Below are 14,052 nucleotides of genomic sequence, written 5' to 3'. Positions count from 1 at the left end.
GGCGAAGGAGCTTGACCTATTTTCTTGAGGGTTAGCTTTGTTATACCTCAGCTGAAGATGCGCAGGGATAGAGTGTGGGAAGGGGGGGGGGGGTGTTAAGGTAGGCTGAGAGCGGGTGGTCTCCACTGCTGCTGATAGAGTTGGCTGTATGGTTGAGTTGGTAGAGATTTAGCCACTCTCATCTCCACTGCAGCAAAGCTCTCATCAGCTGTTTGAGTCACCGCCGCTGAGGCCAGTCTGTTCACCTTTATCCTGATATGACCAGCGGCAGAGCCAGACAATTTTCATGAGGGTGGCCAGGTCGAGGCCAGTACTCACTATGGGGTGGTACAGTAATGAGAATTTTGTTCAGTTTGTTCTTAGTGGTATGGCGTTGTACAGAGGTTACATTATTATGTTTGTGGATGTGTTGGCAATGTTCTTAGTTTCATCTAATAACTTTTTAGCCTTTTACAGAAAGCCTGGGGGTGGCCACAGCCACGCCAGGCCAGCCCCGGGCTCAGTCACTGGGTATCAGAGGACAGTGTGAGCTGGGATGTGGACAATGGGAACAACAAAAGACTCCATTTAGCTTTCTTGTCCATTTTAACTAGCTTGTTTAGGAAAATAAACTTTATTTTGACAGATTAGAGTCCATATTTCATAAGGATTACATTTATCTGTTTAGTTGAGTCTGTTCATTTTTATATTGAAAATTGAAAATAATTTAATTTACAATATAATACATTTTAAAATATGCGATTTTTAAAATCGATTGACTAAACTAAATCGCGTGAATTTTTAGCCGAAACCAAAGTTACTGTCAGTCTCTTAAACTAGAAAGATAGATTAGCATTAGCAGGAGTTTTGCTAGTTTTTTTTTTCTCATCTGTGACTGTATTTAGCTGCTGCCTATGTGGAATAACCAAATGAATTACCAATATGTTAGTTCATCGAAACATTTCAATTACAAATCTGTAAGTTTAGTTTAAACGTTTGCTAAGGCTAGCTGTGGCTAGCTTTCCCTTGATGTAGCTCTCCTCCCTCAGCTGTAGTTGTCTGTTGACTGTTGAGGTGACATGGCGGCTTCCAGAGCCAACAGAAATGTTCATGAAAATTTTATGGCATCATGTTTTTACAGGTGTACAGGTGTATTTGTAAGGCAGAACTGCTTATTGACTCAATATAACTAACATCTTATTAAAACTTCAACCTATACAACAATCTCAGAACATATAAATGTAATCCTCATATCTACCAGATTACATTGCGCTTTACCTCAAAATCCCTAGGAAAATATTAGTCAATTACAGATCTAAGAAATAAAGTGCAACTGTTTTTTGTCACAGCTTTAATGTTGTTGTTTGAAAGCCCTTTCTATCCTGCCAACTTCTGGTGCTGAATCTATAATGCTGTGTTTAAAAATACTGGAATTGGCCTAGAAATATGCAGCCATGAGAAAGTTAAAACATGTTTTTTTTTTTTTGTTTGTTTTTTTAACTCCCACATTGTTGCTGAACCTTCCAATTTCGAAAAACAAATATATGACCTCATCCTCGATAGTAGCTTCGACCTGGAAACAGCTCAACTTATGTATTGATTGTGTTTAATGTGGGCGTTAATTCAATTTATGTGTTGTCTTTCAGGGAAAGAAGGGAGAGAGTGGATTGCCTGGAGTGGACGGCCTTCCTGGACCTCCTGTAAGAACTGTTTGAGTTTCATAACATGCAAAACGCACACATACATATTGGTAATACACTTGTTTAAAATGACCCCTTGTTTATGTACAGCTCATGTCACTGTTTTTTTTTTTTTTTTTTTTTGCCTGTGACCTCTCAAGGAGAGCTGAGGAGAATTAATTGTGTATTTTAATTGTGTGGGCTGCTCAATATTTGATGTGACCCACGAAGCACAAAATGAGTGCCTCTCTCATAGGTGTCTACACTGTGTGTTTTTAATAGCGGGAAAATAAACAGGCTAGATTAAAACCAACAGGTTATGTCAATTAATTTCCCGAATTGCTCCCTCAAGCGCAATAGAAATTCACCTGTCTTCAAGTGTATCCAAGGTTGAATGAGGTGTTTACAGCACAATAATAGCCCCCTCTAGTGGCTGCTCACTGGTACTGATGTACACTATGTTTTTTGGAAGTCCATATGAGGAGAATTTATTTATTTTGAACATATATGGCAAGAAAATATTTCATGAATATGGCACAATGTTTATATTATTTTAATTTTAAACAATCCTACAAAGTCTGTAAGTTGTGAGTTGATAAGCAAGTGATACAAATTTTCACTAATGTATTGTATATTTCTTATTTTGCAGGGTCCTCAGGGTCCACCTGGGTCGCCAGGAAACCAAGGACACACTGGACCTCCTGTAAGTGACCAGAAACTGAAATGAGGACGTGGCAGTTATTGTTGAATATGATCATCGGCTTTGACAATTAAATCATATCTGTTACAGAACGTTTAACATCTTGACATATACCTTTTCTCTCTTTACAAAGGGTCTGCCTGGTGAAATTGGATTTTCAGGCAAACCTGGAGAGCCTGGAAAGCCTGTGAGTCGGCCCTTATATTCTCAAACATACTGTAATTTGTTATTAATGTTACTTTGAGTCATAGGTGCTTAATCTGCAAGCGTCACTAAATGTCAACCCTTTGTCCCTGATCTTCTAAGGGTCTTCCTGGTAAAGACGGTCTCGACGGTCTTCCTGGAAACGATGGTGCCATGGTTTGTGTCACCTTTTAGAATAACTTTATTATTCTCTTCTTGCCTGCCATGCTAGTCATACTTAAATTGCACCAATCAAACATTTCATATGAACAATGGCTCAAAGAATTATTACCCACATATCACCCATCCTTTTTAGCTTTAGCTTTTTTAGCATCTTCCAGCTGAGTGTTATTGTTTTAACGCCTGCAGCTTTACTGTTCTGGTTCAATCTCACTGTTCTCATCAACCTCAATTAAGTTTAAACCTGTGCTTTAAGTTTCAGTAACTGTGAACAATGCAAGGTTATTGACTGTGAGGCTCATAACTTCTGATTCTCTAAGGTACTATTGATAAGCTAGCAAGCATGGAAAACAGCTGCATTACCTACAAAATTTACAATGTATCATTATTTAAGTGGCACATACACTTTAGAAATATAGTGGAAAATGTAATAGAAACGAAACGTGTAAGCTAAGACAAGTTTTACTGCGGAACTTAACCGAGCAGTGAAAGCACAAATTACTTTTTAAAGAAAACAAAGCCTGTATAAACCATTTTAAATTGATGTACTTAAATTTAATGCAGTGGCTAAACTGAGTTGAAGTGCATTTACCTTTCACTACATACAGTGCCTGGCAAATGTTTTTTTTCACAAACGCTGTTTTGTTTGTTTAAAGTATGACATCTAAATCGTAATCTTGTGTCTCTGAAGGGGCCCAGGGGAGAGCGGGGAACAGATGGTTTTTCTGGAAAGCCTGGACCTAAGGTAATGTGATTTAATCTTACCCAGAAACACACAGGACACGACTGAAGACATATGCAGCTTATGAGATAGCATGTGTATTTTCCAAATGCAAATCTGACATTTTGACGTCCGTTTGTCTTCTCCCCAGGGTGATGATGGGCCACCTGGACCAAGAGGACCTCCAGGGGAGAGAGTGAGTTCACAGCTGTTGACTTTCCTTTAGTTTTTGTTATTTTTTGTTTTGTTTTGTTTTGTTTTGTTTTGTTTTGTTTTTTCAACTCATCATATTCAAACATATTTCATCATGTCACACGTATGTGATTTTTAAAGGGAGAAGCTGGTTCCCCTGGACAACCAGGTGCTGATGGAGCGAGAGGAGACAGGGGCATTCCGGTAGGTGCATCACCAGGTGTAGGCTCATTCACAGCTTGCAACTGTGCATGGGCAAACATCCTCTATAGCAGTGGTTCTCAAAGTGGGGTCTGGTGTTCCTCAGGGCTCCTTGACGGGGTTTCCATCAAAATGGAGAATAATCTATTTTCACGATCATTCCATCCACAAGGGTCATGGGGTTTCAAACACTTCCTCTCATGAAATATCTAAAAGCACAAATCTTATCAGATGGGGCGAGCTGGGGACAAAATCTTATCAAATAGGGGTCTGTGGTGTACTTTGTGCCAGTTTAGGGGTCCTTGACATGAAAAAGTTTGAGAGCCACTGCTCTAAAGGTCACTTATATTATTATGCAACAGAAATAATTTCTGGTGAAATAAACTCTAGTGAAATTAACTGCTCCTAATTTGGCTGGGTAACCTCCTGGGACCCCTTCAAGGGCTGATTGGTGTCCCCACATGACACTTTGTGAGCCACTGTTCTTGATTTCATTTAAAAAGACCTCTTTTCGCCTGTATTAATGTGCAAATATGTGGTTGTTGAAATGTTGAAATTCTGATTTTGGCCTCTCTTTCACAGGGAGAAAGAGGACTGGATGGACCAAATGGGCCAAAAGGTGAAAGGGGAGACAAGGTAAATAAGCGTCAATGAACTTGTGTCATATGTTGCACAACTTTATAATGTAAAATTATTTGACAGGCATTTACAGACAGAAATGCTGAATTCTCACTGCCGTGTTACAGTAGTCATCCTCCTCTGTCTCAGTAATGGTCATGCTGCAGTGTTAGCTGTAATAAGGTAATTAGTATGCAGACTATGTGAACATATTGTCTCTTGCCTCAGGGTGAAGTTGGAGCGAGGGGACCGCCTGGCGCTCCAGGAAATGTCAGTAAAATTTCTGCTCTTTCTAGTGTGCATGTTAACACGAGACGCAAAGTCAGCCATGCTGTTTCACTCAGCATTCAGTGCTGATGCAGTGAATGATTTTCCTTCTGTCTGTTTTTTTTCCCCCCACAGGTGGCAAATGTCATCCCTGAGCCTGGTGAACCTGTGAGTAGAACAAACAAACCAAACTTCATTGTGAGATTAGTGGAATTCTAGAGAATATATAGTTGTTGCTTCAGAGATACGAACTGCACATGGTTGTGTTTATGATATTTATCATGTGCTGGATTTATATACAGTAGATATATATATATATATATATATATATATATATATATAAACTGATGGATGTTGATTCGTTCTTTGTTGTTCCTTTCATCTTCCCCTTCTTCTTCTGCTTCTTCTTTATTTAAACTCTGCATCGTTTGATCTCACCTCAAGGGAACACCTGGAGAAAAGGGAGAGAAAGGAGATCAAGGGAAACCAGGAGAGATGGTGAGTTTTTCCCCCTCTGTGTTGTTGCTGCTGGTCTTTTCTTCTTCACTTTTACCAACACTGAAGCATGACTCTACATCTGCCAGTATCAAGAGGAATCCACTAGATGTCAGTAGAGATCCAGTGTGACCAGAGAGCAAAGCAAGCCTGCTACAGTAGGAGAGCTCTGGGGACTTTTTTTAATTGGAAAAGTAAATTAAACTGTAAGAGGCAGTAATGCACTGACCTGATTTTCTATCTGCTTCAATTTATAGATGTACAGTATATTATGTGGACCAGAATAGAATGCAGGAAATGTTGGTATATTTAGGATCCAGTAAGCCTGGAAGCTGCATAAAAATTAGCAAAAATAAATTACGTACTGTAAGCAACACACAAACACACACACACAATATGCATTTCTGTTGTCTTTGACTTTCTCAGGTCACCATGTGAAGGTGGTGTTCAGTTAATGATGATTTTGTTGCAGAGTATCAGAGTAACTTTTTCATGCATCTTCACCTTTTATTGCACAACCTTTTATTAATTTTATGTCTTTTTCATCTGGAATCATAATAGACCTTCCATCATTATAAGTTTATGAAAAACATGAAAAGTATATATGAAAATGAATATTACCAATTCAGCATGTAGACCTGCACTATTTAAACTAACACATTTAATTGATGTGTCTTCTCTGAAGGGCCAAAGAGGGTTACCTGGTGAACAAGGTTTTAAGGGACCAGCTGGACCCCCGGTAAGATGCTCCTGACCCCTCACCTCCTTTACAGTCTATTTAAGTGGAAAACTTCTCAATGGCTGTTTTTAAATTCCAGGGACCGAAAGGTGACACTGGACTTACAGGAGAGACAGGACGCGTTGGAGACCCTGTGAGTTGTCAGATTTTATGTGATTCACCATTCAACAGCAGGAGGGAAGATTTTACTCAACCTTAATGGCTGATGTGTTTCTCCCAGGGTCCACCTGGCGTAGCCGGTCCTCAAGGTCTTCGTGGATTGCCAGGAAATGTGGTAGGTCCTTTCTATACCATTTAAAATCAACATAAGCAGTGCATTTCCCCTGACTATCTACATGAATGACGTCCGTGTGGTATAAAATATTGACAGACGCCACCGATAACAAATCACCTCAGTATGAAACCAGCAGTTGTCTGTCTTCTAGGGCATACCGGGGATCATTGGGCCTCCTGGTCCAGCTGGACAGAGAGGAGACAAGGTCAGTCGCCTGTTTTTGAAAAGCGATGCGTATATTTGGTTGGATGGATTCAGGCAATGATCAGAATGGTTTTGGCAGTGCAGAATAAAAATAAGTCTGCAGAGAAGAGAGAGTGACCTTGTATGTCCTTCATTATTGTTTCAGAAGAGAAGTCTTTGAATTCATTTAAATCCTGCTGCAGCAGCAGCAACAGCAGCTACATGTAGGAGTTGCACAATAGCAATACAAAACTCTCTCTACTGCATCACGTGACATTTTCATCTTCTTTGTTTTCTGTCTTTGTGTTTTCCTTGTCTTTCTCCACAAGTTATTATGCAGATGTTTGGTTCCCTTGTCATTACCATCCCCCACATACACAAAGCCCATATTCCCAGTAACAGTAACCGTGTTACACATGGAAGAGTTTTACAGTTACACCGTATAGAAATCTGAGCAGCACATCTGATGATGTACCTGTTGTAGCTTTGAAAGATGATACAGTTATCTCTTTACTGTAACATTCATTTTAGGGTGAACCAGGTAAACCAGGACAAACAGGTCTCGCAGGCCCACCCGGAGACCCCGGTTTGACAGGACCCCCTGGACCAACGGGGAAGGGGAAAGACGGTCAAAATGTAAGACACCTATTTCTCCCATCAGAGTATATTTAAAACCTTATCGTACCTCAGTCCTGTTGTAGACTTGAAGAGTGATGTTTAACCATGTTTTTTGGGGATGTGTATTTATTTTCCCTTAAAGGAAAACTCCAACAATTTTACACGTCACAGTCTGATTCCAAGTCTTGTGGTGAATTAATGTGAAAGGATTTGTATAAAAACTTTTGTGGCTCCAGAGGGAACTCTGCGTGAAGTCTGATAAACCGCTTCAAGTGACGTCAGGCAAGCAGCAAGAGACTACATTCCCCACTACTAGCATAACACACCCGAATCTCAACTGACCCAACTGTTCACAGATTGCATTGTGGGTAATCTAGGCGCCAGGTTGTTACAAGAAAGAAGAATGAGCGGAATTGAAAAAAATGGACATTATCTCTGGTTCTTCTGCATTGATTTTTTAAATGTTAAAAGCTAAAGTTGGAAAGATCTAATTTTATATTATTTACAGTATCATATAAATTCTGTATCAGTCCGAAAACTGAAGATTGAAAGAGTTGCATCTTATTTCATTTCTCATTTAATATAAAAAAAATCAGATGCCTTGTGCAATGCTTTGTTCACATATCTGCTATCTTTGGAAATGTCAGCATCTCTCCTACAATTTAGAATATAGTTCTGCGTAAAATAAAGTTTGTAAGGACTTAGCCACCGGCAGGTCAGTGGGGTTTAAGAGAGTAGTAGCTATGTGTATGATTTTAAGTCATAGGAAACAATGATTTAACGATAAATATGTCTGTTCTTCTTTATAGAAAATCTCATTACGAGTCTCTTGTATTCCACGTGCTCTGCTTGTAAACATCGCCCTGGCTCTAATACATGCTGCAACCACTACACAATAGGAAAATGAGTCTGACTAGGCACATTTTGCTCTGCAGCTCAACATGTTTCTTCATCATTTTTCACCCCAGACATGTGGCCGTCCTGCTGACGAGGCAGCAGCAAACAGGAACAACACTGTTGGGACATATCACATTAAAGCAACACAGGAGCACAACAGATTTGGCTCACAGCGGTTCTGTTTTTTTACAGCTGCCAGGTGCAGCCCCGAGGCCTCGCTAACAATTACGTGCATGAAGAATGGCAGCTCGCACACACGTTGAGCCCTAAATGATTTATTCAGAAGAAGCTTAATTCCACTTTTTAAGTCACACGTGATTCGATTTATGTCATTTCTTTTGACATTACAGGGAGAACCAGGACCACAGGGAATCCAAGGACCCTCAGGGCCAAAGGTAATGTAATTTTAGAAAGTTGTAACAAAGTGTGTGTGTTTGTGTGTGTGTGTAAGCTTTCTAGTTTGCCGGAGGTGTTTCTTTTTTTTTTCTTTATCATGCACAGGTGCTCTTTTGTTGATGTGAAAACTTTTTCTTGTGGCACAGATGAGAAAAACAATTCATTTTTGTTGAAAGCAGCAAAAGCAATTTCTATGTCCACTGCACTGTGACCGCTGCTCTGATTATGACCGGCTCTTTGCTGTGTGAAGAGCTTGATGTCGAGGGCACGGGATGGAAGACGCTCGACAGGGGCATTTGCTGGATTTATGGTGTCAAATCGTTCACCCTCATCAACAATACGTCTTCTCTTCTGAGTAGCAAAATGTCAACTGCAGATTGTTTTTTTTGTTTTTTTTTTCATCAAAGATTAAAAGCACTGTGTTATTTCTGGGATCAGCAGGCATCGCTGAATCTGACGGTGTCCGTGTCGAGTGAGACTCTTAGCCAAACATCGACGGCCTGACTGACATTACCTGAGGAGCAGGATGATGATGGAGAAGTAAACTTTGTTTCTGTTCTGCCAGGGTCAACCAGGGTCACAAGGAGAACCAGGAGTACCAGGAGACAGGGGTCCTGCAGGAGAGGGCAAAATGGGACCATCGGTATGATCTTCAATGCCAGCCCAGTGGTTACTGTACATTATCCGACCGCAGTGTATTTATTTACGCATCTCTAAATTTTGCAATGCTTTTCTCTCACAGGGGCTCCCAGGAAATAATGGGGAACCTGGACCTGCGGTAAATATTTCAAAATCAAAAGATGAATATTCAATGTGTTTATGCTTATCAAACGTGTTTCTCTAATGTGCGTTTACTTGGGTTTCAGGGCTTGAGGGGTCCACCAGGAGTTGCTGGTCCTCAGGGCCCAGCAGGACATAATGTAAGTGCATAAATAAATGATGAATTAATTAATTATTGAAGTTTTTTGATGCGCGATTTCTGTCACTGTCCTGGCTTCATTTTTCGTTCCACCCCTTGGTTATTTTTAAGTTTCCATAATTACCATATGTTTTGGTAGATAACAGTGTATCTCATAATCAGTTTATCTGCCTTTGCTCCAAATGCAGGGTTTACCAGGAAGGCCGGGAGACAAGGGATCACCTGGAGAGCCAGTAAGTGCAGACATAGCATGGGAGGACATGGAGTATTAGCTGAGCGATTGGTTGTACTCACATGCTATATAAACATGATCTTTTCCTCTCCAGATGTTTGCTTAGATGCAGTATGTTCACTGAATATGAAGCGGGATATAAAGGGAGCATAATCATGTACTAAAAGCAACATAACCTTTCTCCAGAAATACTTGCTAGACTTATCAGTGAAGACCTTAAAGCTGCACCGATCAATATCTTAACATAAACAATGGCTGACATTTGAGAAGGGGTCACTTGTAGTAACAAACCGACAGATAATTATAATCAAACTCTGCAGTTCCCCTTAGCTCTATGCAGATCACATATTATAGTGTTTTTCAGCTAATTGTTTTTGTTTTCTTTTTTAAAGTATATTTTTTTGGGCTTTTGTGCCTTTATTGGACAGGATAGTGGAGAGAGACAGGAAATGGGGAGGCAGAGAGGGGGAATGACATGCAGTAAAGGCCGTCCGATGCGGGACTCGAACCGGGGCCAACTGCAGCAAGGACTGTAGCCTCTACACATGGGGCGCCTGCTTAGACCACTACGCCACACGACACCCCTTGTTTTTGTTTTCTGACACTGACACAACAGTTTTGCCCTCTTGGAGCATTACCTTCGGCCGCAGCAGGCAGCTGTTGTCAGCAAAAAGCCTTTAAAACCAGACTGCATGCTACCTGTGCAGCACCACACAGCAGGCATAGTTAGCGACTAGCTGCTGAACACGGTGAAGTATTTAACAACTCAAGATGTTTCTCAGGAGCTGTTGAAGACCATAATAGAGCTAAAAGGAAAATTAGTATTTCCCCTACATTTGTCAGGTCACCACAAACAGGAAACTAAATAAATGCTAAACAAACTACAGATGCTAACATGTTCACCATATTAACTTTATAAAGCCACAGTATGTCCAACATTTATGATGATCAGCTTGTTGTGGAGTTCTGGCCAAAAATAAAATAAAGAGCTGTCTTCAGCAGTGGAAAGCAGCAACTGTGTTCATCTCTATCTTATCTCTATCATGTCTTTTCTTCTACTGAAGTTAGCATGCTAACCAGCTAGCCCCAACTTGTCACTTTCTGATAGCGACCCCCTCCAATCTGCCCTGGAGATGTAGTGCTGCTCATAGGGTTTTCCAAGGACCTTATAGGAGACATTTAAACTCAAATGTTTATACTCATAAGATGTTTTCTCTCAAAATGCTTATGTGCATCTGTAGCTGTGTGTCTCTAATGACTGATAAGGTGTTTGTTTGCTTCTGCTTGAAAGCTAATTTATTGTTTATTCCATTTCCCTAATTGCCAACTAAAGGCTCCCTTTCCTCCAGCTAGACGTTCATGTTAAATAAGTATGGGACTGATTAGTATTATAACCACAGCTCCAATTAAGAGAAATGTTAATGGAGTGATATTCAAGACTACAGTGAGCCTTCAACTCTGTAGCAGTTGTTTGTAGAAGGCCCTTCCCTGTTGCAACATGACGGTGGCCCCCATGCAAATAGACAAGTCCATAAAGAAATGGTTGTTCCAGTTTGGTGTGGAGAGAACGTGACCGGTCCTGACTTCAACCCCATCCAACACCTTTTGGGATGAGTTAGAAAAACGGACTGTGAGGCCAGGCCTTATCACCCAACATCAGCGTTGGAGTGAACTGATGTGATTGTGGATGAATTGGAGCAAAATCCCTGCAGCAGGTTCCACAATGTGGTGCAAAGCCTGAGAGCAGAAGCGTGGAGTCACAGCAGCAGTTTAATGCTTGAGGTTTCTGAACTGAATTATCAGCTGTCACACGTGGGACCATGTAGTTTTGACCATGTAGCTTAATATTAAATATATAAGGGTAATCTAGGATTTGCCCCCTATGTTGTTCTGTGAGTAGAGCCACTAATTTGCATTCCCTGATTGATTAACCCTTTCATTCTCCTTCTCTCAGGGAAAGGCAGCCGACCTCTCTGACCTAAATTTGAAGGTAAGGAGCGTTTCCACTCCTTGTTAATGAGAAAAGACTTTATGTTTGGATGCTGAGACTCAGTCACTTTATCACAAACATGTCTTTTAGGATGTTTGCTCAGACTGCCCTGCAGGCCCACCCGGACCACCCGGGCTCCCAGGACTCCCCGGAGACAAAGGACACACAGGACCTCCGGGGAAAGACGGTCAAGACGGTTACCAAGTAGGACAAAGTCATTAATATTCCATCGCTGTTGTTAATAACTTCACTTCTCCTGTAATATAAAGTCTATTATGATAACTCTGCTCATCTTTAAAGGGGTATTATAAAGCTTGCTTCTCCACTATATGAGCTCTGTGTGATGCATGAGTGTCCGAGCTTTGCTTTTATCATCATCAGTCACAGTTTGTGTGAAGGATGTACGAGGCTCTGTCTGCATCATTAGCTCGGCCTCCTCTGGGGGCAGCAGTGGGCAATTAGGACCAGGTGACGGCGTTCTGTGCTGTCTGTCTGGACATAGACTGATGCTCCGCTGTGTCATTACAGGGCCCGTCGGGACCAGCCGGACCTCAAGGGCCCCCCGGAGCCGACGGAGGCAAGGCAAGTTTGCACACTAACCGCACGCTTGTCGCTCCCAAATGGCCAAACACTAAGTAGTTGCTTTTGTCACCTTGGTTTTCTTTTTTTTTTTTTCACAACACAAGGTTCAGGTAATAGGGTGAGAAGTTTAATATTGAAACACTATATTAAAAAGGTATTGAATCGTTTTTCCAAAGCAATATAGGCACTGCTACATCTTCCTCTGTGGTAATATTTTGGAACATTTTAAGGTTTTATTTTCTTCTGACAGATAGTTTTTCAGATGGATGTTTTCCTCTTGAAATGTGACATCTCATATAATCTTTCTTTCTGTTTCACTACAGGGTATAAAAGGTGATCGAGGAACTCCTGGAGGCCCTGGAGAGAAAGGAGACAAGGTATATTTGACGTTTATGACTGAGCCTTGTACTTTACTGTCACAGTTCTGTCTTTATATCTGTGTTTAAAGAACTGTTAATCAAAATATTTGCAGGTATGAAGAAGTTAATTATATTTTATCACTATTTTCTGTATTAACAGGGTCACCCAGGACCCCCTGGTCATCCAGGTGCTGCTGGCTTGATGGGTACACCTGTAAGTTACTATTTTTGGCTAGTTTTCTTTAATTCCAATAGGTCTAAATACATATGTTTTTTCTTTGGATTTGATCTCATAATCAGGGTTTCTATTTCTGGTGACCTCCACTGACACTGTCTCTTTCCTCTTCAGGGTAACGATGGACAGCCTGGCCCCGCTGGTCCCCCAGGGCCCCCTGGAGAAAAGGTCAGGCTGCACTCTGTGCACTTTCCCCTCAAAAAACGTATTACCCATGTGTCATTATTGTACAAACCTCCTCCCTCCAGCATGTAGGTCAGTCAGCCTGCGTGGTAATAGTGGCCATTAATCTTTTCTTTCTCAATGGTGACAGTGACCTGTTGTTTGTTTGTTTTCACCAGGGCAAAGAGGGTCTGAAAGGAATCCAGGGACCACCCGGTCTTCCTGGCATGATTGTAAGAATATATTATTTGACGTACAGCATCATGAATATACATGAGAATATATGCAGTTATTGTGGTGTAATGAATGCAATTGTAAGATGTTAAACAATCAGTTTGATCTGCTGATCTGCAGGGTCAGCCTGGAAAGATGGGAAAGGATGGCAGACAAGGTGAAACAGGAGAACCTGTGAGTAGATGGAAATAATCCATATAGAGTTTGAACACCAACTGCAAAACATTGTCTATATTTAGATACATTTGATAGTATAATTTGCCAAGACATGATGCTGTAACTATTTCCATTTTCTTTCCAGGGCAAGCAAGGTGAACTCGGGCCACCAGGAAACCCTGGGCTGAGGGGACTCCCAGTAAGTGACCAGCCAGTAAACAGATGTGATGGAAGAAGTTGGCCGTGCAGAAGTTGTTGTTGCTGATTCGTTGTGTTTTCTCCTCCTGTGCAGGGCTTTAAAGGCCACAGAGGAGAACCTGGACCTCCAGGATCTAAGGTCAGTGTGCTACTAATTATCTTCCATGTATTTGAACATGTCAGTTTGCACTTAAACACAAAACCAGTATTTATTCTTCGGCCTCCATTTTCTTGCCTAATGAGCTTCAGCATCTGCAGGGAGCCCCATTGACTTTGTCACCTGTTACTGTGATGGAAAATGGGGGGGGGGGGGGGGTGACATATAAATGGTGACCAGGCATACACTGTGCATTGGATTCATGAAGCAATTTCTAGCACATCATTTTTGAGACTTGGAACTGTCTCACTCGCTTTAGTCCATCAAAATATATTAATACTACACATTGAAGCAATGCATTTGCAATTAAAATTAATGACTTCTGGTAAATAAAAAAAAAGAACATGTATCAAAGATATGTGAAGACAAGAAGCAGCAACGTTTCATCTTTTACTCTTATTTTGACATTTGGAAAGTTTCCACTTCTTGTGACAGCAGTGTTCAGTTTCATTTCACCTTGGAAATGTAAGCAAAAAAATGGTATTTGGGGAATGTGACTGTGTGGA

General features: G+C 41.0%; 1 protein-coding gene across 3 annotated transcripts in view; it reads left to right on the top strand.

Annotated features, from left to right (window-relative positions):
- The window catches only part of col22a1 (collagen, type XXII, alpha 1), a 56,236-nt gene that overhangs the window by 29,721 nt on the left and 12,463 nt on the right, over window positions 1-14,052 (top strand). For all 3 annotated transcript variants that reach the window (XM_056399639.1, XM_056399640.1, XM_056399637.1), the window contains 31 exons: window positions 1,626-1,679; window positions 2,308-2,361; window positions 2,492-2,545; window positions 2,665-2,718; window positions 3,413-3,466; window positions 3,594-3,638; window positions 3,776-3,838; window positions 4,418-4,471; window positions 4,682-4,723; window positions 4,856-4,888; window positions 5,165-5,218; window positions 5,901-5,954; window positions 6,034-6,087; window positions 6,175-6,228; window positions 6,380-6,433; window positions 6,943-7,047; window positions 8,277-8,321; window positions 8,888-8,965; window positions 9,065-9,100; window positions 9,189-9,242; window positions 9,430-9,474; window positions 11,428-11,463; window positions 11,554-11,667; window positions 11,992-12,045; window positions 12,369-12,422; window positions 12,565-12,618; window positions 12,754-12,807; window positions 12,981-13,034; window positions 13,156-13,209; window positions 13,337-13,390; window positions 13,484-13,528. In XM_056399639.1, coding sequence (XP_056255614.1) covers window positions 1,626-1,679; window positions 2,308-2,361; window positions 2,492-2,545; window positions 2,665-2,718; window positions 3,413-3,466; window positions 3,594-3,638; window positions 3,776-3,838; window positions 4,418-4,471; window positions 4,682-4,723; window positions 4,856-4,888; window positions 5,165-5,218; window positions 5,901-5,954; window positions 6,034-6,087; window positions 6,175-6,228; window positions 6,380-6,433; window positions 6,943-7,047; window positions 8,277-8,321; window positions 8,888-8,965; window positions 9,065-9,100; window positions 9,189-9,242; window positions 9,430-9,474; window positions 11,428-11,463; window positions 11,554-11,667; window positions 11,992-12,045; window positions 12,369-12,422; window positions 12,565-12,618; window positions 12,754-12,807; window positions 12,981-13,034; window positions 13,156-13,209; window positions 13,337-13,390; window positions 13,484-13,528 — 1,713 coding nt within the window. The remainder of the gene's footprint in view (window positions 1-1,625; window positions 1,680-2,307; window positions 2,362-2,491; window positions 2,546-2,664; window positions 2,719-3,412; window positions 3,467-3,593; window positions 3,639-3,775; window positions 3,839-4,417; window positions 4,472-4,681; window positions 4,724-4,855; window positions 4,889-5,164; window positions 5,219-5,900; window positions 5,955-6,033; window positions 6,088-6,174; window positions 6,229-6,379; window positions 6,434-6,942; window positions 7,048-8,276; window positions 8,322-8,887; window positions 8,966-9,064; window positions 9,101-9,188; window positions 9,243-9,429; window positions 9,475-11,427; window positions 11,464-11,553; window positions 11,668-11,991; window positions 12,046-12,368; window positions 12,423-12,564; window positions 12,619-12,753; window positions 12,808-12,980; window positions 13,035-13,155; window positions 13,210-13,336; window positions 13,391-13,483; window positions 13,529-14,052) is intronic.

This window comes from Seriola aureovittata, chromosome 16 (genome assembly GCF_021018895.1).
Source record: "Seriola aureovittata isolate HTS-2021-v1 ecotype China chromosome 16, ASM2101889v1, whole genome shotgun sequence".
Classification (NCBI taxonomy): domain Eukaryota; kingdom Metazoa; phylum Chordata; class Actinopteri; order Carangiformes; family Carangidae; genus Seriola; species Seriola aureovittata.
Note: the sequence above shows the minus strand (reverse complement) of the source record. Positions and strands in the feature narration are given on the sequence as shown.